This window comes from Coregonus lavaretus, assembly GCF_964263955.1.
Source record: "Coregonus lavaretus genome assembly, chromosome: 3".
Classification (NCBI taxonomy): Eukaryota; Metazoa; Chordata; class Actinopteri; order Salmoniformes; family Salmonidae; genus Coregonus; species Coregonus lavaretus.
The window spans coordinates 20351228-20368090 of NC_139990.1; the positions used below are offsets into that span (position 1 = coordinate 20351228).

General features: G+C 49.2%; 1 protein-coding gene across 1 annotated transcript in view; it reads right to left on the reverse strand.

Annotated features, from left to right (window-relative positions):
- Positions 1-1022: 1022 nt before the first annotated feature.
- Positions 1023-16863, reverse strand: part of LOC311114159 (thrombospondin-3b-like) — a gene marked incomplete at both ends in the record, with an annotated part of 45098 nt that continues 29257 nt past the window's right edge. The window contains 17 exons of the mRNA XM_084157159.1: positions 1023-1078; positions 1203-1342; positions 2689-2861; positions 3077-3273; positions 3472-3520; positions 3611-3789; positions 4129-4322; positions 4605-4657; positions 4749-4867; positions 5197-5356; positions 5465-5572; positions 5702-5812; positions 6467-6619; positions 9330-9404; positions 9704-9844; positions 10142-10290; positions 10943-10994. Of these exons, the coding sequence (XP_084013285.1) occupies positions 1023-1078; positions 1203-1342; positions 2689-2861; positions 3077-3273; positions 3472-3520; positions 3611-3789; positions 4129-4322; positions 4605-4657; positions 4749-4867; positions 5197-5356; positions 5465-5572; positions 5702-5812; positions 6467-6619; positions 9330-9404; positions 9704-9844; positions 10142-10290; positions 10943-10994 (2109 nt within the window). The remainder of the gene's footprint in view (positions 1079-1202; positions 1343-2688; positions 2862-3076; positions 3274-3471; positions 3521-3610; positions 3790-4128; positions 4323-4604; positions 4658-4748; positions 4868-5196; positions 5357-5464; positions 5573-5701; positions 5813-6466; positions 6620-9329; positions 9405-9703; positions 9845-10141; positions 10291-10942; positions 10995-16863) is intronic.

The following is a 16863-nucleotide window of genomic DNA, read 5'->3' on the forward strand; positions in this document are numbered from 1 at the left end:
TGACTTCGCTTGTCGATAGAACAGTGTTTCCTACGACACATTGATAAGGCTGACTTCCAGGTTAAGCGAGCAGTATGTTAAGAAGCAGTGTGGCTTGCATATTTTAATAATCTACTCCTGTCTTAAAATGTGGATAAGATCAGTACAAAGGACCAGGTATAAACTGGGCTATAGTGGCTGCATTTAGACAGATTTTTTTTCCACTAATTGGTCTTTTGACCAATCACATCAGATTTAGTCACTCAAAATACCAATTAGTGAAAAAAAGATCAGATTTAGGCTGCCTGTGTAAACGTAGCCAATGAACCATATGCATATGTTGGTTTGGCGAGATCTACTATTATGGTTTACATGCAAATACTCAGTAAAAACGATGGTGGATCAAGATTTTGATGTTTATTACCGTGAAATGTGTTTCTCACAGGCTTCCACATAGGTCTGCCTCGATGATCCTCATAAAAATAACAATTATAGAATTCCTTATAAACCCAGCCTTGGGTTAAGTTAACCCGTCATCATGACAAATATTGTAGAATTGAATAGTCGATTCAGTGGTGTATAATGTGACATCAACTGTGAGTCTGAAACCTTTATGATGCTCAGTTTAAGTCTAAGAGTAGGCTTTTTACACTTTTCCAGCATATGTATTCAATTCTCCCTTATACACATAGTCCTGTACCTTAGGATTTCACGATCCTGATTTCTCAAAAGTAGCTTTCATTCATCATTTTATATAATAATAATAATAATAATAATAATAATAAAAGCTATTATTTTGTCAATCAATCTTTAACTCTTGACTTGACCAACCTGCAGTCAGGTGTAAGGTCATTGTGGGGGCTAAAGACAGAAAGAGTGCCACATTAAAGTAAATGTACCTTAAAAACACACACATGCATATATGTACAAACACACACACAACCATATACACACACACACACATACACACACACAACACACACGATACAGCGAAGGCACAGGTGATGTTGTGTATCTGCACAGATGCTATGCTAGGCTCACAGTCACACCCTGACGTGGATCTGCTTGCGGTAGAACTCATAGTCCTCTGGTACCGTATCTGATGGAAAAATATATAAATAAATATTATAACATAACCAGGAAGCCATAACCATTTAAATTTGATCAATTCAAGAGGTTAAATTCCAATTCAAGAAAATTATCTTCTGAGAGTGTTGATGTACCGTTGCAGCGATAGCCCAGGTTGGACCAGATGATTTGCTCCTGGGAGAAGCAGAAGACGCCCAGCCTCCCGCCCCTCATTGAGGTGTCCACCACCACGCCAGAGTCTGCCACCAATGTCATGCCTTCATACAGCCTCACCCTGTGAAATAGGTATACACAATGAAGAGCCATACAGATCTCTCTATACACTGAGTGTACAAAACACCTGCTCTTTCCATGATATAGACTGACCAGGTGAATCTAGGTGAAAGCTATGATCCCTTATTGATGTAATCTGTTAGAGGGTGAATGGTCAAGACAAAATATTTAAGTGCCTTTGAATTGGGTATGGTAGTAGGTGCCAGGCGCACAGGTTTGAGTATGTCAGGAACTGCAACACTGCTGGGTTTTTCACGCTCAACTGTTTACTGTGTGTATCAAGGATGGTTCACCACCCAAAGGACATCCAGCCAACGACAGGCCAGTGGTTGAAAACAGGTCATTGATTAAAGAGGACAAAGGAGGCTGACGCAAATTATGCAGCGCAACAGACGGGCTACAGTTAGTCAACTGACAGTCCAGTATAACGTTGGTGCCCAAAGACCCATAAAAGAATGCACAACTCTTCGTACCTTGACACAAATGGGGGATGGCAGACGACAACCTTACAGAGTTCCACTTCGTTCAGAAAAAAACAAGAAACTGCGGTTGCAGTGGGCTAAGGACCGAAAACACTGGACACTGGAGAATCCCGGTACCTGCTGTTTCACGCTGATGGGAGGACTAGGGTATGGAGAAAACCAGAACATGCATCCATCATGCCGCGTGTCAACATTGCAGGCTGGTGGTGGTAGTGTGATGGTGTGGGGTGTGTTTTCATGGCACACATTGGGCCCCTTGATAAAAGTGGAGCAACGTTTGAATGCCACAGGATATCTGAACATTATTGCCAATCAGGTGCATCCCTTCATGGCAGCAGAGTATCTATCTGCGAATGGATTTCTTCAGCAGGATAATGTCCCATGCCAGGATAGAATTGTCCAGGAATTGTTCCACAAACATGACAGTGAATTCACTGTCGTGGCCTGCCCAGTCACCAGATCTCAATCCAATTGAGCATCTGTGGGATGAGATGGAACGAGCTATTCGGAGTAGAGATCCAGCCAACTTGACACAACTGTGGGAAGCATTGGAGTTAACAGGGGCCAGCATCCCTGTGGAACGCTTTTGACACCTTGTAGAGTCCATGCCCCGACGAATAGAGGCTGTTCTGAGGGGAAAAGGGGGCGCAACTCAATATTAGGATAGTGTTCCTAATGCTTTGTACATTCCATGTATTATCTCAATTATATACAGATAGCCATGAATTGCTATAGATCTATCTCTATACAGTAAACAGCTCAATTAAACAGTGAGGAAAGTTTGTGATGGCAAAGTGAATTGGCAGGAAAATACAGCTAGGAGTAGAGCATTTGTGGCTGTAATGCCCTTTGAAGTTTTGCTCACCTGATGTAGCCCACCTGCGGGCGGTGGCTGAGGTGCCAGCGGTAGGATGTCTTGTCCCTCCAGCCCACATTCCGGGGATCCTTCCACAGCAGGGTGACCTCGCCCGGGGTGTCGCCCGTGTGCCACAGGGCGTTACGGAGGTACTCACCGGGACCCGTACGTGACTTCACTGCCTGTAGAGAAAAGGGAGTAAAGTCAAGTGTGTGACTGTGGTAATCTAATATCTATTACATTGGAAGTTCAGGCATGTAGCTGGAACTACATAACAGGATGATGGCATGGGATGTGTACTCCTATTGACATAGGTATAAAAACATCTGACACACTTCTGATGTTGGAGTGTAATGTCCCTTTAAAGCCAACAGATGCAGTTTTCTGTGTGCCCCACCTTCAGTTGCAGGCCTGGCTGGGCCATGGCCCTAAAAGGCAGTGACTGCCAGTAGGTCTGCTCCATCTGTTTCCACATGACCACGTAGAAGCTGGACGAGTCCTGGTAGCCGAAGACGAAGCCCACATAGTCATCGTCCGTGGCCGTGTTGATGTGGAACGTCCCCTCAAAGTCTACCCCGTTAAAGGCTGTATAGCCTTGTGGGGATCGGGAGAAGGGAGAGAGAGAGAGAAGAGAGAGAGAGAGAGAAAGAGATACTTGACTTGTCATGCTCTTTATTGAGACATCTTCATTTAAAACGGAGAGAAAGTGGGATAAAGACGGGGAGGAAGGAGATGAGAAAGAAAGACACACAGAAAGATACACAGAACGGCACAAGATGTTTACGGACTTACCTATGGCCAAACCAGGGTCACTGTTCATGGTTTGAACAATTTCCATACCCTAAAACAAAATTCCAGAAAAATGCTAAATTAATTAAAGTACATACAATATCATGTTTGTTTTCTATCTGGGAATATTTCAAATGGTCACCCGATTGAGCACTATCCAGTTGGGGTTGATTTGGGCTTCGCCCTCCTGGTCCAGGATGACCGTCTGATAGGCTCTGAAGTCGGTCATTGTGACCTCAGCGCTCTCTGGACACACGTCAATCAAGTCTATCACTGAGTCATTGTCAAAGTCATTCTCGCACATGTCACCAACGCCATTTCCTGATTGGACAAGGGGGACAGAGGGAGGGTTCAAAGCACAAAAATATATCACTCTGAGAACACAGATGGGGATGGGAGTATAGAGAAATATAGGTTACTCTAGTATGACATACAGTATAGTTTAGGACAAACAAACATAGGTCCCTGTGGTAGTTTGTCAGCAGGACAATACAATTCCAAAACATTTAAAACAGAATATGAAATTCTACTCTAACTTTAATTTTCAGTAAAAAGTGCTACCCCTCTGTGCATGTCTGGAAAGTAAAGTTACAGATTGGGCCTTTAATCCTGTTAAGACTGTGCTACAAAGCATTTCTTTCCCTGTGACTCCTTCCATACTGTCAGTGTCTGTCTGGCTGGGGTTGGGGATGAGACGGCAGTTATCCGGCCCGGGAGGTCTCGCATCTGGAATGCCATCGTTGTCATCGTCATCGTCGCATTCGTCGCCGATGCCATCATTGTCTGAGTCCAGCTGGGAGCTGTTAGGGACGTCTGGACAGTTGTCCCTGGAGTCCTGGTGGCCGTCCCCATCCCTTGACACATGAGGACAAGACAGAAACATTAGAAACAGGCTCATTGACCCAGCAGGCAAGATTGGTTGCAATGATGTCAGCCTGATGTATTTTTTTGACGTCAGTTTGTATACTTATGTATTTTACATATATTTTTAGCGACAAGAAAAAGACAGCTTTACCTGGTTCAGCCTGGTTATCATCTGGTGATATAACCAGATAACAACCCAAAAAGAACCCCTTTACCTGGTTGTTATCTGGTTCTGAAGTCCCCTAAACCAGAAAACTAGTAGGATCACTCACATATCCTGGTTGGTGTCACACACATCTCCCACCAGGTCGTTGTCCATGTCCAACTGAATGGAGAAAAGAGGTTTCAAAGATTTCCTCAATAAACTATATTTTATTTCAGCGTCAATCTCGTAAATTGTATTCTTGACCTCTGACCTGCAAGGGGTCGTTGACTTCTGGGCAGCTGTCACAGGCGTCTCCCACTCCGTCCCCGTCACGGTCCGTCTGCATAGGGTTGGGCACCTTGGGACAGTTGTCCAGCACGTTTGGGATACCTGGCGAGTTGAGGAGGAAGATGAGCGATTAAATTACAGTCTTGGGCCCGTATTCACAAAGCGTCTCAGAGGAAGAGTGCTGATGATCTAGGATTAAGTCCTCCCAGTTCATATACTCTTATTCATTATGATCTGAAAGGCAAAAGTGATCCTATATAAACACCGGTTTTCCATTCTCTCCCTCTAATCAGGAACTAAATCAGACAAGGAACACAATCAATAAAATGTATCAATCAATTAACTACCAGGTGGGGAAAAAACCCCAGCAGTACTTTGGTCCTTGTGGGACAGTAATTGAATAGCCCTGTCATAAGCGATCCATAGCCTACCATCCCCATCAATGTCATTGTCACAGGTGTCCCCAGCCCCGTTTCCATCGGTGTCCTTCTGGCTGCTGTTGGGAACATTGGGGCAGTTGTCACACGCGTCCCCATACGAGTCTGTGTCCGAGTTCTGTTGATCCTTGTTGGGGACCAGACGGCAGTTGTCCTAGAAAAACAAAGAGGAAATACAAAATGGTGGGAAGTGGAGTCAGGGAGATTCCGTTTTGCCTACTGAACATGACCCCGCACCGACAGAATACAAGGCTCGACTGACCTCAACGTTCTTGATTCCGTCTCCGTCCGCATCTACGTCACACTGGTTACCTATACCGTCTCCGTCTGCGTCCTCCTGGCCAGAGTTGGGTGTGTTCACACAGTTGTCCTGCACAGGGAACACAACACATCATTTTTATGGTAAGTAAGACATTTTGTTAGTGTGTGTGTGTGTGTGTGTGTGTGTGTGTGTGTGTGTGTGTGTGTGTGTGTGTGTGTGTGTGTGGAACATGCTTACGGCTCGGCAGTGATAGTCATTGTCTATGCAGGGGAGAGGCTGGTCGGGGTAGCCGTCGATGTCTGTGTCTGGACCACACGTATACCCATTTCCTGCCCAGCCCACGTTACACTGGAAGAGATATTCAGAGAGAATATACCAAGTAGTAGAAAATTGGAACATGATTTCTTAATGATGTCATACTGTATAGCCAGATTACAACCAACTGGTCTCTGTTAACAAACAGATAAAGACGTCTTTTCCATGACAATACGTTTGGGAAATATGTCATATTTTGGTTAAGAGATAGTTCACCCAAATTACAAAATGGCATGTTGGTTTCGTTACCATGTAAGCAGTGTATGGACAAGGTATGACAGCAATCCATGCTTTGGTTTAGTTTCCCTGGTACTGTTTCCAAATGCTAACGTTTTAGCATTTGTGGCTCAAATCTCATTCAAATCATGGGACTGACATTAGCATTTTTCGTGCATCATGTTCAAATAATTTATAAGTGACTTTGTTGAGCTTCACAATCAATTTGAGATACTTTTGGATGATTTGGACATGATGCACGAAACATTTTAATTTCAGTCCCATGACTTGAATGGGATTTGTGCCACAAATGCTAAACCATTAGCATGTGGAAACTAAACCAAAGCATACACTATCCATACACTGCTTACAGGGTAAGGAAACCAATGTGTCATTTTGTAATTTGGGTGAACTATCCCTTTAACAACCTCCTTTTTTTTAGCCTATTGAGATGTGCTATGTGTGTCTTACCTTGCAGGAGACCTCGGCAGCTCCCTTGATGACGCAGTGGGCGTTGACGTCGCAGGGGTTGAAGCCCAGTGTGGCGCAGGACCTCCGCAGGAAACAGCCCACCGTCTGGTTGCCCACAAAGCTCTCCTTACACAGACCACACCTGAATGAGCCCTGAGGGGGGAGGGGGGGGGGGGCGAGAGGGAGAGATGGCGGAGGGAGTTGGGGGGAGACAGAAGGGGAGAGAGAGGGAGGGGAGAGAGGAGGGAAGAGAGAAGAGGGAAGAGAGAGGAGGGGAGAGAGAGGAGGGAAGAGAGAGGAGGGGAGAGAGAGGAGGGGAGAGAGAAGAGGGAAGAGAGAAGAGGGAAGAGAGAGGAGGGGAGAGAGAGGAGGGAAGAGAGAGGAGGGGAGAGAGAGGAGGGGAGAGAGAGAAGGTAAGAGAGAGGAGGTAAGAGAGAGGAGGGGAAAGAGAGAGGAGGAGAGAGAGGAGGGGAGAGAGAGGATTGAAGAGAGAGAGGTGGGGAGAGAGAGGAGGGAAGAGAGAGGAAGAGAGGGGGAGAGTGAAAGAGAGAGGAGAGGGGAGAGAGAGTAAGAGAGAGAGGAGGGGAGAGAGAGGAGGGGAGAGAGAGAGGAGGGGAGAGAGATAGGAGGGAAGACAGAAGAGGGAAGAGAGAGGAGGGGAGAGAGGAAGAGAGAGAGGAGGGAGAGAGAGGAGGGGAGAGAGAGAGGAGGGGAGAGATAGAGGAGGGAAGAGAGAGATGAAGGGAGAGAGAGGAGGGGAGAGAGAGGAGGGGAGAGAGAGGAGGGAAGAGAGAGGAGTGGAGAGAGAGGAGGTGAGAGAGAGAGGAGGGAAGAGAGAGGGGGGGAGAGAAGAGAGGAGGGAAGAGGAGGGAAGAGAGAGAGGAGGGAAGAGAGAGGGGGGGAGAGAAGAGAGAGGAGGGGAGAGAGAGGAGGGGAGAGAGAGGAAGTGAGAGAGAGAGAGAGAGGAGGGGAGAGAGGAGGGGAGAGAGAGGGGGAGAGAGGGGAGACAGAGAGGATGGGAGAGAGAGAGGAGGGGAGAGAGAGGAGAAAAGATAGAGGAGGGAAGAGAGAGGACAAGAGAGAAGGGGAGAGAGAGGAGGGGAGAGAGAGAGGAGGGGAGAGAGAGGAGGGAAGAGAGAGGAGAAAAGAGAGTGGAGAAAAGAGAGAGGAAGAGAGAGTAGGGGAGAGAGAGGAAGAGAGAGTAGGGGAGAGAGAGGAGGGAAGAGATATAGGACGGGAGAGAGAAGAGGGAAGAGAAAAGAGGGAAGCGAGAGGAGGGGAAAGAGAGGAGGGGAGAGAGAGAGGAGGGGAGAGATAGAGGAGGGAAGAGAGAGAGGAAGGGAGAGAGAGGAGGAGAGAGAGAGGAGGGGAGAGAGAGGGGGGAAGAGAGAGGAGGGAAGAGAGAGGAGGGGAGAGAGAGGAGGGAAGAGAGAGGAGGGAAGAGAGAGAGGAGGGAAGAGAGAGAGGAGGGGAGAGAGAGGAGTGGGAGAGAGGAGGGAAGAGAGAGAGGGGGGGAGAGAGAGGGGAGGGGAGAGAGAGGAGGGGGAGAGAGGAGGGGAGAGAGAGAGGATGGGAGAGAGAGGAAGGGAGAGAGAGAGGAGGGGAGAGAGGAGGGAAGAGAGAGGAGGGAATTAAGAGGAGGGAAGAGAGAGGGGAGGGAAGAGAGAGAGGAGGGGAGAGAGAGAGGAGGGGAGAGAGACGAGAAAAGATAGAGGAGGGAAGAGAGAGGACAAGAGAGAAGGGGAGAGAGAGGAGGGAAGAGAGAGAGGAGGGGAGAGAGAGGAGGGAAGAGAGAGGAGAAAAGAGAGTGGAGAAAAGAGAGAGGAAGAGAGAGTAGGGGAGAGAGAGGATAAGAGAGTAGGGGAGAGAGAGGAGGGGAGAGAGAGGAAGAGAGAGGAGGGAAGAGAGAGAGGAGGAGAGAGAGAGGTGGGAGAGAGAGAAAGAGAGAGAAAGGGAGAGAGAGGAGGGAAGAGAGAGAGGGAGGAAGAGAGAGGAGGGGGGAGAGAGGAGGGAAGAGATATAGGACGGGAGAGAGAAGAGGGAAGAGAAAAGAGGGAAGAGAGAGGAGGGGAAAGAGAGGAGGGGAGAGAGAGGAGGGGAGAGATAGAGGAGGGAAGAGAGAGAGGAAGGGAGAGAGAGGAGGAGAGAGAGAGGAGGGGAGAGAGAGGGGGAAGAGAGAGGAGGGAAGAGAGAGGAGGGGAGAGAGAGGAGGGAAGAGAGAGGAGGGAAGAGAGAGAGGAGGGAAGAGAGAGAGGAGGGGAGAGAGGAGTGGGAGAGAGGAGGGAAGAGAGAGAGGGGGGGAGAGAGAGGGGAGGGGAGAGAGAGGAGGGGGGAGAGAGGAGGGGAGAGAGAGAGGAGGGGAGAGAGAGGAAGGGAGAGAGAGAGGAGGGGAGAGAGGAGGGAAGAGAGAGGAGGGAATTAAGAGGAGGGAAGAGAGAGGGGAGGGAAGAGAGAGAGGAGGGGAGAGAGAGAGGAGGGGAGAGAGAGGAGAAAAGATAGAGGAGGGAAGAGAGAGGACAAGAGAGAAGGGGAGAGAGAGGAGGGAAGAGAGAGAGGAGGGGAGAGAGAGGAGAAAAGAGAGTGGAGAAAAGAGAGGAAGAGAGAGTAGGGGAGAGAGAGGAAGAGAGAGTAGGGGAGAGAGAGGAGGGGAGAGAGAGGAAGAGAGAGGAGGGAAGAGAGAGAGGAGGAGAGAGAAAGGTGGGAGAGAGAGAAAGAGAGAGAAAGGGAGATAGAGGAGGGAAGAGAGAGAGGAGGGGAGAGAGAGGAGGGAAGAGACACAGTGACACAGAGAAAGAAAATCATGTATTTCTTTAATTGTTAAGTCTTTCATCTAGAAACCTCTGACTCCCTTTCCACTACTGACCTCTGTGTTGATGCAGACAGAGTTGGGGACGCAGGTGTTGGAGAGGTCAGCACACTCATCCACATCTGCACACTCCTACAGAAACAGACAAAACGCAACAATTTAAGGACAAGAAATGTCAGACCACCCATTGTATCATCATGGCCATAGAGGCAATCACTTTGCATCCATGTGTACAGTGGGTGAGAAGAGGTGTCAATAGTGATGGTGGTGATGTGTGAGCATGCCATGCATGTGCAAGGCTCCCGTGTGCGTGTGAATGTGTGAGTATCTTGTGTATGTGCACAATTGATGTGTGTTTGCACAATGTTTATGTGTGTGTGTGTGTGTGTGAGTGGGTATGTGAGAGGCAGGGGGTCTCATGTTGGTCAGACCTGCTTGTGGCTCTTGGCAAACTCCACCCCAATCCCACTGAGGAGGGATCCTGAGAAGCCGACGGGACAGGGTTCACAGGTGAAGCCCTTGACCGTGTTTACGCACCCCTCGGGTGAGAAACAGGGCCGGGCTAGAGCACACTTAGACATAGAGACAGAGACACAGAGAGAAACAGAACGTAACAATACAAATGTCATTGTATTCGTGTTTTTTTAACACTGCAACGTGCTTCACTTGAGGAAGACTGGCTGCCAAACATGAATTTTCTAATTGTTACTCTCTTGCAGCTGTGCAGCTGGGTTGTCGAGAGAAATAACGTGCCACCTTAGCTACAAAGCTTTTGGGAAACTCACCCAATAATGTTAAGGAAATTATGGGAACTTGTCATGCTATCATCTTTTGGTGCTAAAGAAATTGAAATAGGACCCTTAGAATACCTCGTCGATGTCCTGGCAGTGGGTGCCATTCCCCGTCATGGCGTCTGGGCAGGCACCACAACGGTACCCTGGGTACTCCCGGGTCTCTGTACAGGGCACGCCCTTATAGCAGGGGTTGGGCTCGCAGCGAGAGTGGGGCTCGTGGAAGCCTGGTTAACAAAGACATAGAACATACCAGACCTGGGTTCAAAATAGGATTAGAAATTGTTCATTCAGCATACCTTCGAGCCTGCACAGAGTGCCATATGGGCAGGGTTTGCACATTTCTTTACATATAAATTAATGATTATGTACCCATTGATTCTTGAAGAACAGCACTTATAAATGCCTCATGAGCTTAGTTCAACTGTCATCTCCCATCAGAACCCAAAATATAAGCTTGTGTTACTCCAATGTTTGTAAACAAAGTAAATGTAAACAAAAACTGTAGCGTCAAAATATAGTTAAAACTATAATTTTGACATCATGGATGGTCAGTCCTTCCATCCATAGCTCTGTCTATGAATTTGAGTGGTTACATTTCTCCAGCCCCATCCCTCAGCTTTTTAACGAAACAGTGGCGGGGAAAACTCCTTTTAACTGTGAATTGCCCCTTTAAGGGACTTTTCCATTGGTTGCATTGCGCCAGGCAAGACCAATCAAACACAGCTAAAGGATTTCATAGATTTCAATCTATCTCTCCGTTGATTTCCTGTGCTTCTCATCTCTTTTTGTTTATCTTTTCTTTATTTTATCTTATCCCCTCTGTTTCATACACTGAGGCCCAACCTGATGGTATAGTACTGCTCTTCAAGCACTCACCACACGCTTGGCACTCCAGGATGGTGTTCCTAATCAGAGACATCTCCTTCACCTGTGAAGATCACAAACATACAGCAGTAACCAGAAATGTTTCAATTATTCAACTGTATTTGTATGTACAGTAGCAGTCAAAAGTTTGGACACACCTACTCATTCAAGGGTTTTTCTTTATTTTTTACTATTTTCTACATTGTAGAATAATAGTGAAGACATCAAAACTATGAAATAACACAAATGGAATCATGTAGTAACCAAAAAAGTGTTAAACAAATCAAAATATATTTTATATTTAGATTCTTCAAATAGACATCCTTTGCCTTGATGACAGCTTTGCACACTCTTGGCATTCTCTCAACCAGCTTCACCTGGAATGCTTTTCCAACAGTCTTGAAGGAGTTCCCACATATTCTGAGCACTTGTTGGCTGCTTTTCCTTCACTACGCGGTCCGACTCATCCCAAACCATCTAAAATGGGTTGAGGTTGGGGGATTGTGGAGGCCAGGTCATCTGATGCAGCACTCCATCACTCTCCTTCTTGGTAAAATAGCCCTTACACAGCCTGGAGGTGTGTTGGGTCATTGTCCAAACCAGATGGGATGACGTATCGCTGCAGAATGCTGTGGTAGCCATGCTGGTTAAGTGTGCCTTGAATTCTAAATAAAATCACAGACAGTGTCACCAGCAAAGCACCCCCACACCATAACACCTCCTCCTCCATGCTTTACAGTGGGAAATACACATGCGGAGATCATCCGTTTACCCACACCGCGTCTCACAAAGACACGGCGGTTGGAACCAGAAATCTCCAATTTGGACTCCAGACCAAAGGACACATTTCCACCGGTCTAATGTCCATTGCTCGTGTTTCTTGGCCCAAGCAAGTCTCTTCTTATTATTGGTGTCCTTTAGTAGTGGTTTCTTTGGTCCTCATGAGAGCCAGTTTCGTCATAGCGCTTGATGGTTTTTGCGACTGCACATGAAGAAACTTTATAAGTTTCTGCTTATTTCAGCTGTTCTTGCTATAATATGAACTTGGTATTTTACCAAATAGGGCTATCTTCTCTATACCCCCCCTACCTTGTCACAACACAACTTATTGGCTCAAACACATTAAGAAGGAAACAAATTCCACAAATTAACTATTAAGGCAGACCTGTTAATTGAAATGCATTCCAGGTGACTACCTCATGAAGCTGGTTGAGAGAACTGCCAAGAATGTGCAAAGCTGTCATCAAGGCAAAGGGTGGCTATTTGAAGAATCTCAAATATAAAATATATTTTGATTTGTTTAACACTTTTTTGGTTACTACATGATTGCATATGTGTTATTTCATAGTTTTGATGTCTTCACTATGTCACGGATTCTGCCGTTCGATGTTATCGGTGTCTGTTTAGTTTTGTCTGTATTGTTTACACCTGTTCGTCATTATGTTTGATTGTTTCCTTTATATTACCCCTGTCTCTCATCAGGACATTGTGTGTGATTGTTTTCCCTTCACGTATGTCATTAGTGAGCGGGTTATTTCCTCCCTGCGTGGAGTTATTTCTGTGTTCATATGGTCATTATCGGATTAAAGTACGTGTCCGAGAGTTCTGTGTCCTGCGCCTGACTTCTTCAACCGCATCTCACCGACAGCCGTGACAGAATCACACACCACAACATGGAGTCAGCAGGAGCGACGGCACCGACCGGATCACTCGAGGAGAGCGTCCTACAACAGGCAGCGATGCTTCAAAATCTTGGTGCCGCCATGGATAACGTGATGAACACTTTGGGACGATGGGAGAGAGGAGGTTTGCCCACACCTCCTCGAACGATACCACCACCATCGGCTACTCCTATCGTCTCACATCCGGAGTCCAGTGGGATTCGGCTCTCGCTCCCGAGGGCTTATGATGGCACCGCAGCCGGGTGTTAGGGTTTCCTGCTCCAGGTGGAACTTTACCTGGCAACCATTCACCCGGCACCCTCGGGATACGAGAGTGTGTCCGCCCTCATCTCCTGTCTGTCCGGCAAGGCACTGGAGTGGGCCAACACCGAGTGGGGAGGGATAGACGCCGCTACTGTGAACTATGCGGAGTTCACCCGCCGCTTCAGGGCAGTGTTCGATCATCCCCCGGAGGGGAAGGCGGCGGGTGAGCGTCTATTCCACCTCAGACAGGGGAGGAGGAGCACCCAGGTATTCGCACTGGACTTCCGGACTCTGGCTGCCAATTCGGGATGGAATGAGAGGGCCCTCATCGACCACTACAGGTGTAGCTTAAGAGAGGACGTTCGTCGAGAGTTGGCCTGCAGGGACACCAACCTAAGCTTCGATCAGCTGGTGGACATGTCGATTCGCCTGGATACCCTGTTGGCTACCCGCGGACGTCCGGCGCTGGGGCCATCCATTCCATCCCCCAGCACCTCCGAGCCGAGCCCTATGGAGCTTGGTGGTGCTGGTAGTAGGGAGGCCAGGAAGGAGGCTGTCCCCTGCACCAACTGTGGCCGCCGAGGACACACGGCGGTTCGGTGCTGGGGAGGGTCTCCTAGGATTCGAGGCAGCAGGCAACGCACGGATGAGTCATTCCCGGTGAGTAAGGCCCCAACTCACCCAGAGCTCTCTGTTGTTCATATGTGTATTCAAGTTGTGTTTCCAGAAGTTTCTTCTTACTCCCAGCATAAGGCGCTAGTCGATTCAGGCGCAGCTGGGAATTTTATCGATCGCCATTTCTCATATAAGTTAGGAATCCCTATATTACCAGTCGATGTGCCCTTCCCTATCCATGCCCTAGATAGCCGGCCTTTGGGGTCGGGATTGATTAGGGAGGTCACAGCGCCACTGAAGATGAAAACGCAGAAGGGTCATGAGGAGACTATACAGTTGTATTTAATTGACTCTCCTGCGTTTCCAGTGGTGTTGGGGCTTCCCTGGTTAACATCTCATGACCCCAACATTTCATGGCAACAGAGGGCTCTCAAGGGATGGTCTGATCAGTGTGTGGGGCGGTGTGTAGGTGTTTCCGTAGGGGCAACGACGGTGGAGAGTCCGAACCAAATGCCCACAATGCACATTCCTCCTGAGTATGCCGATTTGGCACGCGCCTTCTGTAAGAAGAAGGCGACTCAATTACCACCTCATCGACAGGGGGATTGTGCGATAGACCTCCAGGTTGGCGCTGCGCTCCCTCGCAGCCATGTGTATCCTCTGTCTCAGGAGGAGACGGCTGCTATGGAGACATACGTCACCGAATCCTTGAGACAGGAATACATACGGCCGTCCACTTCTCCTGCGTCCTCGAGTGAAGAAGAAGGGATGGGGGTTTACGCCCGTGTATTGATTACCGTGGTCTCAATCAGATCACTATTAAATACAGCTATCCTCTCCCTCTGATGGCTAGTATGACGGAGTCATTACACGGGGCGCGCTTCTTCACAAAATTGGATCTCAGGAGCGCTTACAACCTGGTGCGCATTCGGGAAGGAGATGAGTGGAAGACAGCATTCAGTACCACCTCGGGTCACTATGAGTACCTCGTCATGCCATACGGTCTAATGAATGCTCCTTCAGTCTTCCAATCATTTGTAGACGAGATTTTCCGGGATTTGCATGGACAGGGGGTAGTGGTGTATATTGATGACATTCTGATATACTCCGCTACACGTACCGAGCATGTGTCCCTGGTATGTCGGGTGCTGGGTAGACTGTTGGAGCATGATCTGTATGTGAAGGCAGAGAAATGTCTGTTTTTCCAGGAGTCCATCTCCTTCCTGGGACACCGGTTGTCTGCGTCAGGGGTGGAGATGGAGATTGACCGCGTTTCAGCCGTGCGTAATTGGCAGACTCCAACTACAGTAAAGGAGGTGCAGCGTTTTTTGGGTTTTGCCAATTACTACCGGAGGTTTATCCGGGGTTTTGGACAGGTAGCAGCTCCCATTACCTCCCTGCTAAAGGGGGGCCCGGTGCGTTTGCAGTGGTCGGCTGAGGCGGACAGGGCGTTTAGTCATTTGAAGGACCTGTTCACCTCAGCTCCGGTGCTGGCACTTCCGGATCCCTCTTTGGCGTTCCAAGTCGAGGTGGATGCGTCCGAGGCGGGGATCGGTGCTATACTGTCTCAGCGCTCGGGCACGCCTCCAAAACTCCGCCCCTGTGCTTTCTATTCCAAGAAGCTCAGTCCGGCGGAACGCAATTATGACGTGGGGGACAGGGAGCTGCTAGCTGTGGTCCAAGCCCTGAAGGTGTGGAGACATTGGCTTGAGGGGGCTAACCACCCTTTTCTCATTCTGACTGACCATCATAACCTGGAGTACATCCGGGCAGCGAAGAGACTGAACCCTCGTCAGGCTAGGTGGGCCATGTTCCTTGCCCGGTTTGTATTTAAGATCACGTATATCCCAGGGTCACAGAACGTTAAGGCAGACGCCCTGTCCCGACGATATGACACAGAGGAGAGGTCCATTGAGCCCACTCCCATACTATCGGAGTCTTGTCTCGTGGCACCGGTGGTGTGGGAGGTCGACACGGAAATCGAGCGGGCGTTACGTACCGACCCTTCTCCCCCAGAGTGTCCAGAGGGACGGAGGTACGTACCGCTCAAGGTCCGTGACCGACTGATTTATTGGGCTCACACGTCACCCTCCTCTGGTCATCCTGGTATTGGTCGGACAGTGCACTGTCTTAGCGGGAAGTACTGGTGGCCCACCTTAGCCAGGGACGTGAGGGTTTACATTTCTTCCTGCTCGGTGTGCTCCCAGTGTAAGGCGCCTAGACACCTGCCCAGAGGGAAGTTACAACCTCTACCCGTTCCACAATGGCCGTGGTCTCTCCTGTCGGTGGATTTTGTCACAGACCTTCCCCCCTCCCAGGGGAATACCACAATCTTGGTCGTTGTGGATCGGTTTTCTAAGGCCTGCCGTCTCATCCCTATGCCAGGTCTTCCTACAGCCCTACAAACGGCCGAAGCCCTGTTTACTCACGTTTTCCGGCACTACGGGGTGCCTGAGGATATAGTGTCTGATCGGGGTCCCCAGTTCACCTCTAGAGTGTGGAGGGCGTTTATGGAATGTTTGGGGGTCTCGATCAGCCTTACCTCGGGTTTTCACCCTGAGAGTAATGGGCAGGTGGAGAGAGTAAACCAAGATGTGGGTAGGTTTCTGAGGTCCTACTGCCAGGACCGGCAGGAGGAGTGGTCGGGGTATATTCCCTGGGCAGAGATAGCCCAAAACTCACTCCGCCACTCCTCCACTAATCTTACTCCTTTCCCGTGTGTGTTGGGCTATCAGCCGGTTCTGGCACCCTGGCATCAGAGCCAGATCGAGGCTCCTGCGGTGGATGAATGGTTTCGGCGCTCGGAGGAGACATGGAACGCTGAGCACATCCATCTGCAGCGGGCCATCAGACGGCAAAAGGTGAGCGCCGATCGCCACCGCAGTGAGGGTCCGGTTTATGCACCGGGAGATCGGGTCTGGCTCTCGACCAGAAACCTGCCCCTTCACCTGCCCTGCCGGAAGCTGGGCCGGTGGTTTGTGGGGCCATTTAAAGTCCTGAGAAGATTGAACGAGGTATGTTATAGGTTAAAGCTGCCTATTAATTATCGCATTAACCCCTCGTTCCATGTGTCTCTCCTCAGGCCGGTGGTAGCTGGTCCACTCCAGGAGAATGAGGTATGAGAGGCCCCTCCGCCCCCACTAGACATCGAAGGGGCTCCGGCGTACTCAGTCCGTTCCATCGTGGATTCGAGGCGTCGGATGGGGGGTCTGCAGTATCTCGTGGAGTGGGAGGGGTACGGTCCGGAGGAACAGTGCTGGGTCCCTAGGAGGGACATCCTAGATCCCTCCCTGTTGACAGAGTTCCACCGGAGTCATCCGACTTGCCCTGCTCCGCGTCCTCCTGGCCGTCCCCGAGGCCGGGGTCGGCACACGGCTGGAGCCGCGCGTCAAG